The sequence below is a fragment of the Camelus dromedarius genome, chromosome 3, assembly GCF_036321535.1.
Source record: "Camelus dromedarius isolate mCamDro1 chromosome 3, mCamDro1.pat, whole genome shotgun sequence".
Taxonomy (NCBI): domain Eukaryota; kingdom Metazoa; phylum Chordata; class Mammalia; order Artiodactyla; family Camelidae; genus Camelus; species Camelus dromedarius.
The window spans coordinates 80,149,097-80,165,526 of record NC_087438.1 but is presented as its reverse complement, the minus strand read 5'-3'; the positions used below and the strand labels follow the sequence as shown (position 1 = coordinate 80,165,526).

Genomic DNA, 16,430 nt, shown 5'->3' with positions numbered 1-16,430 from the left:
GCTATTTGAGTAGAAAGTTATTCTGCCTCAGTCTTGTCATTATTCACAGTTTACCCGGGGACTCTCCCTTTCAAGAAGAAGTGCACGCATTATCCCCTCTCCGCCTGTTCCAGAGCTGTGTTTTTTCCATCTCACTGCTCAGACCTTAGAATCCTTACCAGTGAAAGCCTGGGGGCCCCAGGTGGGCCTCTGTGCTTTCCAGTCACCAGGGGCTGAGAAGCTTTCAGAGCCATTTATGCACTTCCAGAGCGTCCGCTCCCCTCCAGAAAGGTGAGCCTGTGTGCGCAGGGCTCCTGGTGCCGTATGGGGGTGACCGGCCACCCCCGCACGTCTGCCGGGCTGGGCACAGCTCATACACTCGCTTTCGAGAGTTACAGCACATCCCTTTTGTCTGACCCTCAGCACTTTAATTTGGTTTCAGCCTGTCACGCTCAAGCTTATTGGATAATTTCACTTTTCCCCCTGATTCTGGTCTCTCTCCCAGAGATCGTAATTATACTGATTGTCTGCTGTGCTATTAATTATGGGATCTGTGATTGACTGATTTATTTATTTTTAGATTCAGAGGCTAATTGGTGAAGTCCACGTGCTGTTTTCCCTCCAGATAATTTGGACAGCAGCGATTAACCTTGTGTCCAGGTTATCTGCTGTTAACCATGTGCCTCCATCCATTTTATCCCAGAATATCACAAGTGATTACCATTGTGTCCATTCTGAGAGGAAGGAAGGAGGGGGACTGAAGAGCCCCTCAGACAGGAAGGGAAGAGAGTGTGCCTTCCTCCTCCGCCACTCCAGCCTGTTGCCCAAGATAACAGTTGTCCTGCCCAAATATTCTTGAAATTCAAATTCTTCATTTTATTAATAAATCCCTCAACCTGCTGGTGTTCTCTATGGAAAGAAATTCCCAGGTATTTGGAAATAAAAGGCAGGCACATATAACAAAGCTGCGGGCGATACTGCCAGCCCACAGTTCCTTCTGATTATGAGCACTGGGGGAAAGCCATTGCCACGGTCATTCCTTGGGGGGAAAAGATGACAGGATGCAGACATTACAGACATCCCCTTGGAGAAACCACCACCAACTGCACAAAAAGCCTGTGAAGTCTCTCTATTTAACCCAGAAAAAGGAAGGAGCGCTCAACTGCTACAGTTGGCTGTCTGATGGGGGGGAACCATCACCCAGGCGAGGGCTGCTCTGCCAGGTGAGGTGGTCACCTGCTATTGTTGGACGTCACTGCTCACACACCAAAGGCTTAGAGACCCTCCCTACCAAGATCACCTCTGCTCTGTGAGCATCACTCTTTTTGTGGAAGCCTGTTCTTGTCAGTCCCTTACGTAGACAGCCCGGAACCCTGCCACTAGGAGCACAGAATAGAGGAAGTTAAGACTAGATGACTCAGTCAGCAGTTCCTCATCTCCGAATTATTCTTGTGATGAAGTATATGATATACATGTTTTCAGGTGAAACCAGATCACTTTTTTTTTTCTAATTCTATGAGAATCTCACTATACACTGAGGGGTAATTAGAGAACTCCTGGGTTTAGCAAAACCTGTGTTAGGGATTCTGCCCTAAAGGAGCTCCTTTTCCCCCATGTTTCACTGTTTTCTGATCCCTCAGGGCCAAAGGAATCTAGTTGCATAGACTCTTTTTCAAAACCCTTGGAACAGATGTGTTTCAGAACTTAAAATTTTTCAGATGTTAGAAAAGTAACACGGGACCTATCTCCCAGTGGGGGCGACATCCAGTCATTAAACCCATGGCTGTTACTGCAGTGAAGTGTATATATATTTATCCTAAGAAGGATAAATAAAGACAATAAATGGTGCCATGCCAGTTTAGGTCAAGGTTTGTCACCAAACGAATAGGAAAAAAACCCTTGGTTTTTCAGGGTTTTTTTTGTTTTTGTTTTGTAATTGCAAATAAGGGATTGTGTACCTGTATTTCAGACAGCAACTTGTATGTTTTTCTTTAAACTCAAGGAGAAGTGAGGCATTTTTAAAAACAGCTGCTCCCACCAAAACCAGTGGTTCATCTGGGTGCCGACCACCATTTCAGTGAACAGGACCCCTAACTGTTTCTGTATAGTGACCTTTAAGTCACCTGTGTAAGGAATCAAGTCGCTCAGTGGTAGAGACATTTAAATAAGCTCATCATTTCCTGGAACACACTCTCATTGGCTTTAAGGAAGCTTGTTTTCAGGATGTTTGGAAATGGTTATTAATTTTGAGGGTAGGATTTCACATTAAAAACAAACGAACACTTTAGGGAGTGTTATCACTGGATTTGACTAGATTTGGGAAGAGTCAGCTCGTCAATGGCACTCTCTCCACCTCAGTTCAAACTGATATCTGCTCTACTTAAATCAAGCCAGCCTAATTAGTCACTTTTTATACATAAAGAACATGAACAGAGCCAACAAAAACATCATTAATTTCAGAAAAATGTAGCGGTATCTACTAAACACAATAATAAATTAAATGTATGGCTTTGTAGTTTCCAACTGGTTTACTGGGACATAGGACTTTTTTTTTCCCCTTTTAATAAATAAAATGAATTTCTCAAAGAATGTAAGAAAATTCTGTAAATTTAAGAGGCAATGCGTCCACATCATTTCTGTTCTGGATGTGTCTAGACATGAGAAGCACACAGATAGTCCACTGTGCACGTGGATATTCTGATGACACCAGTCTGCAGCATCATGCTCTGTTATGGGGCCAAGCCTGCAATGGTATTCTGTCTCTCTCTATGTACAATAAGAAGCTTGTAGTCCAGCCTACATTCTATTTTTGGCTTCTAGGTGCTGGGAGAGCGTCAGGGCTCACTGAAAGAGACAAGGAATACAGTGAAAGACGGCATGCAGTCAACATCAGAGAATCGGATTCCAAAAGTTTAGCTCAAGGAAATGTTTTTCACGTCCTCATCTTGAGACTTTTCACCGAAAAAGCAATAAGTATTTGCAGGGCTCTGTCAAAGTGTGAATCATCTGTGACTGGTGCTATTGTTATTTTGGGCTGTTCTTCAGGGCTCAAAGGAGGGACTTGCAGGTTGTTTTGAATTCTCTGCAAGGCATGTGTGAAGGTGACTTCCACCCCAAAACCAGGGAAGATCCCATCCCTGCAGCCACCTAAGCCTGAGCAATCCCAGGCCGGCAGAGGGGCAGGAAGGAAGGTGAGGGTTGCAGCTGGGAGATTCTGTTTTTCTGTTCACCACGCTGAGAGCAAACCAGGGAGAAATTACTAGGGAGAGCCGTCTTGTCAAAGAGCTCTGTTTCCATTTAAATCAGCTCAAGATTTTAACAAAGGTTCATGGAAAACTTCAGTCACTAATATCTCCAGTTGGTTCCCTTTAAAGTCGCTGTGCAAATATTTTCCTAAGGGCTGGGGGAAAGTGCCTTCCATTTAGGCGTGTTATTTTTGCCCTCCTCCATTTTTAATGAAATTACAAATGTAGAGAAAACCAGGGAGAGTAATGTGAAAATCACTCACATACTCAGCACCTAGAAAGAATAAATACCCATATTCTCAGCTGTGGCCTCAGAGTTCCACCCCCCACCCCCTACCTCCCTTCTTCATCTTCTGTCATATTCTTAGAAGGAAAAAGTAATCGGATACCATCTTTATTCTTGGTTACAATTCTTTAAAACAAACTTTGATGACGTGAAAAAAGTCCACCCATTACTCTAGACAAATATTTGAAATTCCTTAAGCAAAGAGTGACATGGTCCAGTTGTGAGTGCGTGAAAGTCCGTCGGCCTGGAGTTGTGCATTCCAATGCCTTGTCTCTAGACCTGGTCCTTCTACCTGCAGGGTCCTCCCACCTGCCTCCTCTAACCCCGCAGGTCCACAGTGAACAAGCACGCAACCGGCCGGGGCTTTCTCCCGAAAGAGATCTCCGATGAGCATCCCACCCGCATCCCTCTGCATCACCTTCATCCTCCAGACAGTGTTCTTCCCAAGAGAATTTTCATTTCTTTGGAAAAAATTATTATTTCTGTGTTCTATTTTTGGACAATAAGCTGGAACTGTCAGGCCCATCTAATACACCGCAAGGTCCCAGGGGGCAAGGGGATTTATTTTCTCCCTCCCTGTCTGTCTCAGCATCCAGCACAGAGCCCAGCTCCCAGCGGAAAGCAGGGGATCTGTAAGGGGGAAATTAAGCAATGGAAGCAATGAACATCAGGCAGAAGGCCAAGGAGAAATGAATGAGCCTTGGCTTCCTTTCTGAAAGCAGCATAATGGAGGGACAGAGCTTGGTGGTGGAGTCAGGAGCCCTCAAGGATGCTAAGCTTTGCCACTTTTGAGCTGCTCCACGTCTAGCCAGTGATCTCACTACGAGGGACCTCAGTTTCTCCAACAGTAAAACAGAGGGGGCATTTGTTTCTGTCTCTGGAGTAGGTGCTTGAGTTCAGCAATATTACAAAAGTTGAGAAAGACAGAGATGGCAAAAAGCTGGGGTGTGACATTGGTAAATGTGGTTGGGACCACTACAGCCTTTTGAGATCCAAGTAGTCTGCCACAGTATTTTCGGTGTAGATTGCTAAGATCATGACCATAACTGCAGAGCCCTAATGAGTTATTAGGCTGTATCTGAAACATCCAAGCCAAGTGCATTAAATGCATTGTCTCAGGCATGTATTTAGAGGTGAGGAGAGCATTGGTAGAAAGAAAACTGTCAGAACAAAGAATCACCTGAGAGACAAGACTTGCCTTCTCTTCGCAAAAGATCATAGGTTTACAAACAACATCTACTTTCCAAAAAAAAGGTTTTTTTCTAAAAGGACTTCTGAATTCACAGCTGTTTTTGCTGCTCCTTTGTGACAGTGGTTTCAGATCTAAAATGGAACATCTATTACATAGTCGATATTTATTATTATACTCCAGTGAATGCCATCATCCTTCTCCAAAATATGTTGAAGTTAGGTCTGCGGCATTTCCCTTTCCTCTGAAATGGGAGCTTTTATGTCTCTGGTAATGGCTGAGAAGAGGAGAAAAAGATCAGATGCTTTTGTTAACAGGCTAGAGCTTTTCTCATTTTGCATAAAGCATGTATCTTGACGCACTATCACCGAACAGGTGGCCAACGTGGTTCCTGAAGGCTGGGTACAGCAGACGTTTCTACAGGGCTCGATGGGCCCAGGCTGCCCCTACCTCCATTTGGGAGGTGTTCTTCTGTGGCCCGGCTAGGCACGCTGTTGACAGCAGCATCCTCTGAACGCTGCAGTCCTTGAAACAGGGCTGTCCAGGCCAGGGAAGGACACCTGCTATTTAAACACTCCTTAATTCTTGAAATGTCCCCGTGGTGTGGGAATAATCGGCAGTTCAGATCTCTGCGAAGCACGTCTCCAGCGTTCAGCAAGCCGGATTTTCTGCACCAACGTCTGCTCACTCAGACTTGAGGGGTGTCCAAATCTGTTGATCCTATCAACTCCTGAAACAGGCAGCTTTGTTTTTACCCTTCATAACAGACATTGTTCTCTATGATGTATTGATTTTAAAACATCACTGTTGAGGGGGCTGCAAGCAGGCAGATAGTGCAACTTAACACACAGGTGTCACGAGATAATCACTTCCTCCTAAAACTGGTTAAGAAGCACGTGCATCTTTCTTTCACCTTAAGCCTGCAATCACAGGGCCATAAGGTGGAACGAGCCTTTGCATGCCTACATGTTTGCAAGTGACTGTGCACTCCTTTTATAGGTTTTTATTACTGAAGCCATTAGGGACTTTCAGCCAGTCTGTCCATGTAAGCATAGATGCATCAACCAATATTCAGCTATGATCTTAAGTGCAGTTTCCATTTATGACTGCCTCTCTCTCTTTTTAACCTTCCTTCGTTCCACTTTCTTTGACGTGCTGAGAAGGACATAAACTTTGGCATCACACAGCTCTGGCTTTGCGTCCTGACTTTCCCTTTGTGCCGATGGGCTGTAACTGTTGACCTTGCACCGCCTGGACACGTGACTTAACCTCTGTGAGCCTCAGTTTCCTTGTGTGCACAATGGAGATAATAAGGCCTGTCTCTCTGGATGGCTGTGACGTTTCAGTAAAATAACACGCCTGTGTACGTCACACAGAGAAGTGCTCAGTCAACCTTCACGTCCACCCCACCCTTTCTCCGTTTTTCCACGTCAGTATCTGCCCCTGCACTTGTGTGAGTGCTACAATTCACACAGCGTGAGCTGTGCCATCCTGAGACAGACCCTCCTGCCTCTCCCAGATGCCCGCCTCCAGAGATAGGAAGCTTAGGGACTGGGAAGGAGAAAGAGGAGCGGGCTGCTTCTCCCACTGAAGAGGGAGAACCCCAGCTGGCAGTCTGAGAATTTAAAGAATTCCAAGAAAAGCTATTAAAAGGCAAGTTTTAGTATCTCAGCTGAAGAATAAACAAACATTTATGGAGGGCTACAATTCTTCTGCACATTATCTCACAACCAACCTTCAGATGCTGCTTCACCCACTGTAAAGACGAAGCCGCCAAGGCTCTGAGGCCTGCGGCATCTCACCCGAGGTCCCCGCCGGTGCGTGGAGCGGAGGCGCTCAGTCTCGGGTTTGCGCGCTCTGCTCCTGCTGCTTCCCGGTATCATTACCAATCATTCAATTTCGTGTAAAAGCCTTTACAACAGGTTTGATTCAGGTTTTTAAAGACAGTCACACCATAAAGACAAAGATGATGAGGTCGGAAGGATGGAGCAATAAAAGTGAAAATGGTACCCTCAGCGTAAAACCCGACCAAAGTCCACGTGTGGTTAAATGGTAACAGGAGCAGCCTGTTCGGCCAGGTTAGAACCACTTACAGGACTAGAACTTTGTCCTCACTGTGAAACTGGGCAGCGTCACAGGCCGGGGTTTCTTTGCTCCGATGTGAGGAACTTTCCACAGTGCAGTCCTCCAGCGAGCAGCGGTGAAGAGGGCCTCTCCTACCCCTCTGGTTCCCACACACAGCACCCGCGCTGACACAATGACTGACCCTCGAGTTCCCAACCACGTGCAAGTTAGGGGCAACCAGGAAAGAGGGGAGAGAATCAGTTCTGTTCTCTTCAGAAAGAACACTCGCCCAGGTTCATACAGAGTTCCTCTGCCCCATCTCCGCTGTAATCTCAGAGGGTGCCTGGCACAACCATCCCCAGGGCCCAGCTGCATTTCCGGTGGCCCCTCCCACTGTGTGGCGCTCCAGACCCCACTCTGCCTCAATCCTACTCCTCTTGTCCCAGCCCCACGCCTCCTGGTGGTGCCTATGGCCTTGAAGTGTCCCAGGTCAGGGCACTACATGCACTGTCCTCCCTAATCACAGTCACATACCCACACCTTTCTTCACTGGGGCAAAATCACCTAGAATTGTACAATCTTAGAGCCCTGAGGAGTTTCATAAGCCTTTACATTTTATAACCCTTCAGGAGCCACTGAGGCTATTTGACTTCCTAGGGTCACACCCTTCCATTTTTTTAATGACAGTGTGAGTAAATGATTAACTATTAAACTTCCTATCATGTCAGAAGAAAAGGTGCTTTTAAAAAGAAACATGGTAGCTATGATCCAGCAATGCCACTCCTGGGCATATATCCACAGGAAACTCTAATTCAAAAAGATACATGCACCCCAATGCTCACAGCAGCACCATATACAATAGTCAAGATATGGAAACAAACCTAAATGTCCATCGACAGATGACTGGATAAAGAAGATTTGGTATTTATATATAAAGGAATACTACTTAGCCATAAAAATAATAAAATAATGCCATTGGCAGCAACATAGATGGACCCAGAGATTATCATATAAAGTGCAGTAAGTCAGAGAAAGATAAATAAAGATAAATACAAGTACGATATCACTTACATGTGGAATCTAAAAAAAATGACATAAATGAACTTATTTACAAAACAGAAACAAATCCACAGACAAAGGAAACTAACTAATGGTTACCAGGGAGGTAAGAGGGGGAAGGGTAAATTAGGAGTTTGGGATTAGCAGATACTAACTACTATATATAAAATAAATAAACAACGAGGTCCTACTGTACAGCACAGGGAACTATATTCAATAGCTTGTAATAATCTATAATGAAAAAGAATATGAAAAAAAATAGGTACACATATATCTGAATCACTATGCTGCACACCAGAAACAGAACATTGTAAATCAACTATACTTCAGTTGAAAAAAAAAAGAAACATGGTAGGGAATGATTTTCCTCATAGGGAAAAAAAAAGTGTTATTAAAAGCATTTTGTACTTAAAAGTTTCCAGATCAATTATTTCCCTCATTATTACCACTTAGCATTAAAATGTTCGTTGGATACCAACATTCTGGAAGATGCTGCTGCTGGACCAAATCAGATGCAAGCTATATCCACAGCCAAGTCCAAGGGCAAGGACACTGATGTCTGCTGCAGCTGGATGTGTAGACAGTACATGGACCAGCCCAGATGGGTCTTTAAAACAAGCAACGTCGATTCATTTGTGTGTATGAGCAGTAACTGGGGCCTCCATCTATGCCCATTCCCTTGTCATACAGAGGTCATTTGTATCAGAAAAGTATGAAGCAAAGGGAATGTCACTAGAACTAGAAATGGCTGTAAAGTCAGAGAATGATGTCACAAATGGCCACACCCGACTTCTGATTAATCAGGTTAATTTCAGAAGAGCCACTAGGACTAGAAAGCCATGACAAGCCCACCCGGCCAGAGCATCGCTCATGCTTACCCCAATACTAGTTCTAATGCTCTGCCCACTACTCCCCAAATCCTGACCCCACACCATTCTACTTGGATGCACAAACTGGTAGGACTTGGCCAAAGCTGGCTCACAGAGAAGAAGAAAACTAAATTAGTTTGCCAACATTTAGGAAAAAATAGGAGATTTAACATACAACTCCAGATTTCTGGCTTCTTAGGGAAAAAAAAAAAATGAGAGCTCTGCCTTTGTGAGCCAACACTGCACATGGCCAGCACTCTGAAGCCGAGCAGGGGCTGCCCCCTCCAGGTGGAAACAGTCCCTCCCTTGTCTTAGGGAGCCTTTTTCACCCATGAACCTCACCTGCCTGTTCTGAAGGTTGTCCGTGGACTTTGTGGGTGGGGGAGAGTATGATCATCACTTTTTAGTAATGGCGTATTTTACAAAGGCCATTTCTCTTCAGGCTAAGAATAATGGAAGGTTGAGACAACTTAGACGGAAAATTCAGGCATAATAAGCTTATTTTTGAAGTAAATGTTTTTGTTTAGGATCCCCAAATTGACAGCCCTCCCATTATCTAATTGTCTGGGGAGCTGATTACGTCTCAGTCATTTAGCGTCTGTGAGCACAGTCACAGGGAAGTCGGCAAATGTCTGCAGATGCCTATAAAAATGCCCTGTGTGGGCAGCACTTTACAAAAAGTTTCAAGAATCACTTAAACAACCTCATCACAGCAGCCCGGCTCGCTCAAGATTTTGAAACCCAGTGGAAAGGTCTTGTTTGTTTTTGTTCTCCTGGGCTGGTGCAGGTCTGTACGCTGTGGGCTTAGCGGGGAGACCTAGCCCGTGTTCTGCAGGATGGGAAATCACAGGGTGACTGAATTGAGATCTCTCCACAAAGTAATCATTTCAACAAGGAAATAATATATTGTCCACATATTTACAACGGCTAGAGCCCAAACTTGTGTAGAAAGGGAATAATACATCAAAACCTCAGCTGAAGAAAATTATAAAAGTGTTCATGTGGACTGGCCACGATTAGCTGGTACCACTGGACACTTTCACCCATATGATGTACACGTTAACAGTCTGATGATACGACGGTCGAAAGGCACAGAAAACAGGTATTTTTCCTGGCACAGAGCCCTACTGTTAACTGGAGATATTTAAGTACCCCACCTCAGCCATGAGCCTGGCTGTGTGTAGGGACTGAAGAAAGCCTTTGGATTGCTTAATAGATTTCTTCTGCAGGCTTGCTCTTCCTGCCACCTTCTGGGGTTGAGAATGTTGCAGCAACCTGTGCAATCTTAAGATGGAAAAAATTAAAATTAGGAGATACAGTAAAATAGCAGGACTTCGTCTTGTTAGCTTGTAGGACATTTGTAGGACAAAGATGAATGCAACGGTGGAAGATTAGAGACTCATTTCAAAAAAATTAATCTCTAAAAGTATACAGGTAGTCCCAAAGATTTCTAAAGGGACAAGAGGCAGCTTTCTGAGTCTCCATCACTCTTCTACCTCGCGCCACGAGTGCACCGGGGCCACGGGCTTCTGAATAATACTGTAACACTGCTCTTGAGTCCTTGGTAAACCCTGCCGCTTCCTCTTCCCCGTATTCCTTCTGACTGGGTCTGGTTTGTGTTTTCCTTACTCTTGTTATTGATTTTTCCTCTTTAATGTTACACTGAACAGGAGCCACAACATGCAAACTCAGGGCTTCTCTCCTTTGGGTTTAGATTCTCTAGAAGAGGAGGAACTAGCAAATAAATGAATGAATAGTACTCTTAATCTGTCTGTAAATACATGTGTATGTCTCTTGGTAATGGACCCCCCTTGTGAACAAGTAATTACTTAGAGTTTAACTGTAATCTATACATCAGAGATGGAGATACGGAATTGCTTAGGCTTTTCTCTCAACCTCTCTCCCTCTTTGATTTTTGAGATAAAGCAAATTAATTAACGTGCACTTTTCAATTGAAGAAATGATTAAGACCCAGCTGTGTCTGTGAAATTACAAGTTGCAATGCAACACTCGGGACTTGTTAATGCTTTTTTTGGCATGAAGAAGAGAGACATAGGTATCTAATATTAAGTGTGTTCTAAAAAGCGTAAGTTAGCAGTTTGTTTGCCAAATTAACGTTCACAGACATCTAAGTTTCTAAGTTTGACTTTATTACATATAAATCTTAAATGATGGATGGACGACTGAAATAGCTCTGTTCAAAAAAGACAATCTTTGGCAGGCTACTTCAAAGGCTTTTCTAAGATAAAAAGATATCCCCATTTTCCATTAAGTTCCCCAACAGATCAACACTTATGTGAAATATGCCTGAGAATTATGCGACGTGCACTGCCTTATGAGTTTTCTTTCACGGGAGCCAGCAGTCTCACATGGGAGCGTTTTACTTCTAAGATTTAGGAGAATTTTTCTACACATAAAGAGCATCTTTAAGAAAATGCAGATGGGGAGAAAAGTGTATCTGGCGCTTTTATTCACTACTATTTCACTGCAAGGTAGTATCTGACACTAAAATACACAGAGATATGATTTTTTAAAATCAACACCACCATTTCAGGATGTGGTTTCAGGTGCTCCCTATAATATTCTTCACAGAGTCTGAAAGGATCCATTTCTTTCCTTTTAAACACAGAGTGTGTAATTTTATTTATGTCTAAGGTCACCACAGAACTACTGTAGAATTATATAAACCAGGAGTAAAAGTCTCAACTAAGGGGTCAAGCAGGTAATGAAAATCAGTAAACCAAGCCAGTTACAGGCATTCGTGTGGGTGTGTATGTGGGTGTGTGGAGGGTGTGTGTGGGTGTGGTGGACAGGGCCATGGTGCCTGAAGGGAACAGTTCTTTTGGTCGGTATGTTATTCTGATTTCTCTAAAGGAGGTTAGAAACCTAGTTTTTCCATATTGGGCAACGACTTCAAATTTTTCAAAGATCCTTGGGTGGCAGAATAAAACATGTCTGGGGCTGGCATGCTGCTGTAAACCTGCTGAGAAACAAAACCGTATTTGCCTTTAAAAAAAAAAATCCTTTCTCAATCATCCACAACTTTGGGAATGCCATTTCCTAACTGCAACAGAGCCACCCATAATGCTGATGGCTCAGGACAAAAGAAGTGAGGCTCTGAGTCACTTGTTTGGGAGGAGCCCTGCAAGGGCTCAGAGGTGTGGGGAGGGGAGGTGCAGCGATGGATGCAGGGTCCTGATGCAAAAAAGAACAATAATCAGTGAATTCACAGTGGGAAAAGATAGGAAACAGAGGCCCCTTTTCTCTGAAATTTAGTTCCAAGACCATTTCATGTTATGGAGTTGAATAAAGCTGACTTGCAAAAAAAAAATTTTTTCTTCTTTGCTCTTTGGCAGGGTGAAGTAGAGAAATAAGGTCCCCCCGCTGAACTACTATGAGGTCAGAAGCCTTGCTGCTATATTTCACACTGCTACACTTTGCTGGGGCTGGCTTCCCAGAAGATTCTGAGCCGATCAGTATTTCGCATGGCAACTGTAAGTACCCACCGTCTCACTCTGACTCTCTCCCTCGGCAGGCGCTTCAGCCTGCATCAACCAGCAGAACGTAAAAACTGAGAATTTAATAAAATAGGAGACTTGCCAGTCACTTTAATTAGAGTCTACCTCCGATGCAGTCTCAGTTACTGCACGGAGGCTGTGATCTGCCTGGAAACCAGCTGTGGAAGGCATCGCTATCCTCTGGGTGCGGCCAGTACCGCACATTTTCATAGGTAACTAACACAGAGGCACTGTTACGAGGTGAGAAGAGAAAATAAGAAGACTGTTTCAGAGTACTTCAGGGACAAAAATTAACTCGTTTTTAGACTTAGTTGTATCACTGCTAGACTTGGAGAAAGTGATTTCTGAATTCACAGTGGACCCATATTAACGGTTCGTAACTTTCTTTTGCTCTCTGCTTCATTGTCAAGGGGAGAATGCAACATGATTAACAATTCAGTTGACTCCTCAAAAGAGGAAAGTTCTACCTGCATGTGGGATGAAAGAGACAACTTACTGCTTTTTTTCCTTCTCTCCAAAAGACAAAATATTTTATCACAGTAAAGGGAAAAGCATTTTTTACCCAAATATTTATCTTCACAGTAATTATTCCCAAACACTGAATAAACCATAAAAACGGTGTTTTAACATTAACACAGGATACTAAAGAGATCCATCAGTACGCAGCTTTCTGCTGGATGGTCTGGGTTGTGAAAGGAAGTAATTTTACAGGTAGGTGAGGTAGCCAGCCTTGATACGTCTGAGAACAAAAGTCAGGGTATGACTAAAGGCCAAACTGGAGGTCAGGGTCATCACTCGCGAAGTGGCAGAGTCCGCCTAACTCAAGGTACCAAACCTTAATAAGCATTTCTTTATCTCCATTTGTGATAGGTATTCTTCCGCCTTTGGTGCCCCTGCACGGAAGAGACCCCAGCCCACGTGCTGCTGGAAACTGTGCTTCGATAGTCACTCAAATGCTTGGTAGTAGCAGAGAGACATGATTGTTTTAGCAACCTCCTTGATGACTGGGGAAATGAAATTTCAGAGCAGTGGAGGGGAAAGTACACAATAACCCCATACCACGCTTAACTGTGAGTGAGGTACCCCGAGGCTCTCTCAGAAGACACCCACTGTGAGCCCTGCTCAGATACTACAGGGATTTAAAGTGCAGGTGTCTGAGCGTAAATCTGTGCATGGATTTCAAGTCATTATTTACACCGTCTTCACCTCCGAAAAAACTGCCTTTCAGATGCAACTCATCTTCCTTTCTTCCCTAGTTTCTCTGGAGGATTACCCGTGCTCTAGAGGTTGTAGGTTTAAAGGCAGAGAGATTTTTGAAATGTAGGTATTTCCAAAGGTCAGATATTATTACGAATTGCCCCTCTCAGCTAAGGAGAACTGCAGCAGAGGAGAAGTATGCCCACTGACTCTCCAGGTCAGGGAACATTCCCGATCACCCGACTGGCTACACTCAGTTTGACCCTGTCCTGTCAAAGCCCCTGTTTCTGTGAGATCAGCCAAACTGCTTAACTCAAGAGCAAACTTCCCACAGTTCCTAGAATGCCAACCAACCTAGTGGGGCCGCCTTCAATAGCAGATTATTCCAACTGGGCGCCTGTGGACACTGCATTTTCCTTCTGGCTCCTGGACGAGGGCTCTTGCCTCCAGACCACATTGCCTTTGTGGTGATTGATGGGAAGGCTGCTTTGAAACAGTTCTGCCCCGAGACAAGATCTTTGGCAGACTGCCCCTCAGGCTTAGCACTCTAAAGAAGATGAAAAGAAAACTGTGGAAGAAAAGAGAACCTTCATGTAAAGGGTTCCCTTGCAAGTTTCACCCCCAGAAAGAGGGACAAGTCAGAAATGATGACACTTAGGAATGTAAGTTCAGGCGTATGAGCACCCGGAAATGAGACTGGAACTTGATCATTAGAGAGCACTCTTTGATCACAGCCTTTCCTAAAACAGCAGACTCAGTGGGGATGGAAGATGGTGGCATGGTCTCATTTAATTCTGGTTTTGTTTTGTGGTCGGCCCCCTCCTCTCCCTGTCCTGGCAATAATTGGCTTGATTTCCATTTCCCTCTCTTGCCCCCATCTCCTCTTTTCAACAGATACAAAACAGTATCCGGTGTTTGTGGGCCACAAGCCAGGACGGAACACCACGCAGAGGCACAGGCTGGACATCCAGATGATTCTGATCATGAACAGAACCCTCTACATTGCTGCTCGGTGAGTACCTACTTAAGGCCTCAGTGGACCCGCAGTGCATCACTTAAAGATCACTGCTCCCAAAGTGCTATTTCATTTACAGGGTACTTTCGTTTGTCAAGCAATCATTCTTTCAAGATCTTCTGTGTCCGTTTAACTTTATTATGTGGACCTGAGTAGAAGTAATTGCGTATTTTGGAGCTGAGACGCAAATAATCCACTACTTATCTTGAACACTGTGTGTGTATATATATACACAAATATTTACTCAAGCACACAAAGTGCTTTTCTCCTTGATACTTGTTAAACTATGGTGAATGTGTAAACATGTATCAAATTAAGTTGAATGTGTGTATATTAAACTTGTATTTCTGTAGTTAATACATAGTATATATCATTACTTTAGCAGGATGGCAATAGCACCCATTTTAGAAGTTTTTGATTTGACTCTAGTTAAGAATTAATACTCATCCAGTGGGGAAATGTCATTTAAAAAGACCATGCCTTATGGCTAAATGGTGTGGTAAGAATCCTGCCTCAACAGGGATCACATGGACTTAGGCTTTTAACTCTTCTCTTAATTTACCTGGACCACAACCTCTCTGGCCATAAAAGTCCTCTGTTAAATGAGAAACTAGATTAGATTATTTTAATGAAGTCCCTTGGGATTCTAAATAGATATGATCCCCTGTTAGGGTGAGTGTAGAGCTCATTCAGAATATTTCCAAATGAACAGCAACAAAGATCACTATTTTATGGGGTTCCGTTGTGGTCTTGTCTGGATCTAGGCTGATTAATCATTATGTTTGTAGTGTTTGTCTGGCTGTGAACATAGGTAAAGAACAGGCAAAAAACAACAGTGCTGGATTCCTTCAACGCACTTTAGATGCTCTGAAAATACAAGCTATCAACACAAAGTAAAAAACCGCCAGCTAGATTAAAACATCTTGCGAGCACCACACAGTTGGTCACAAGAAGCCATGCCAAAGCACTTTTTAACAAATTTTACTTCACGAATACTTATATAGTACATACTGGCTGAATGTGCTATATAAATTGCAAATATAGTTGTAAGTTCTTTATAAATGTTAATTCATTCAATCCTGGGAGAAAACCCTACGAGACAGAGCTATTATTATCTGCGTGTCTTATAGGAGGAAACCAAGGTGCAAAGGGGGGAAATGACTGGGTCAAAATGACAGAGGCAGGATTTGAGCTGGAACAGTCTTGCTCGAGAGTCCGGGTCACCACTCCCTGTGCCGTGCAGCCCACTGAGCAGTAGGAGTGGTATCACCTATCCTGGTAATAACCGTCTCATAGCTGCTGCCCAAGACCAGAGCCATTGTGGGTATTCATTCAAAAGCACGGCACTGAGGTCCTCAGTGGCCACCTTTCTGGTAGGATATCAGCGCCTTCTTAAATACCATGTTTAGTTTCCTAAATGTAGCAGGGCTGGAAGATTACATTTGTACCCAATTAGCTAAAGGCTGGTCAAAACAAATGATTAAACATTGCATCTGTGAGAAAAAGCTTAACTCAATAATCTTCTATGAATTGTTCACTTTGCAATTGAGTCTCTATGGGAAAAGAAATGGTATAACAGACTGCCAGTGGGCCCAATGAATTAACATGGCTGTGAGCTACACGCCCGGGGTGGCACCTGACTTAGGAGCAAGGTGCTGTGCAAACTTAAAAGTGACCATTGTTACAGCCTGTTAAAACCAAGACAGTCTTATCCTAACTCCCTAGAAGAAAGGGAGAAAGAAGGAACAGGAGGGGAAAAAAGGAGAAACACATTCACTTTTTTAAGACTGTCAAACAGAATCACGTTTAGTTAAAGGTCACATTGGTAACACCCTGGCACTGACATGTTGGTTTTCACCCTGCATGCAGCCACTTCCCTTCAATACACAGTCTTGGAGAAATTCTTCAAGTATTCCTGTGGTCACCGTATTTAGGGTCTCTCCTCTCCCTTTAATGTCACATTTCCTGGCACTGCCCCGAGAGATCCATGTTCCTAAGCAGTAGGTAAC

General features: G+C 43.8%; 1 protein-coding gene across 3 annotated transcripts in view; it reads left to right on the top strand.

The window, feature by feature from the left end:
* The window catches only part of SEMA6A (semaphorin 6A), a 118,874-nt gene that overhangs the window by 49,409 nt on the left and 53,035 nt on the right, over positions 1–16,430 (top strand). For all 3 annotated transcript variants that reach the window (XM_031448866.2, XM_031448865.2, XM_010987493.3), the window contains exons 2-3: positions 12,048–12,185; positions 14,301–14,418. In XM_031448866.2, the coding sequence (XP_031304726.1) occupies positions 12,086–12,185; positions 14,301–14,418 (218 nt within the window). In that variant the 5' untranslated portion in view covers positions 12,048–12,085. The remainder of the gene's footprint in view (positions 1–12,047; positions 12,186–14,300; positions 14,419–16,430) is intronic.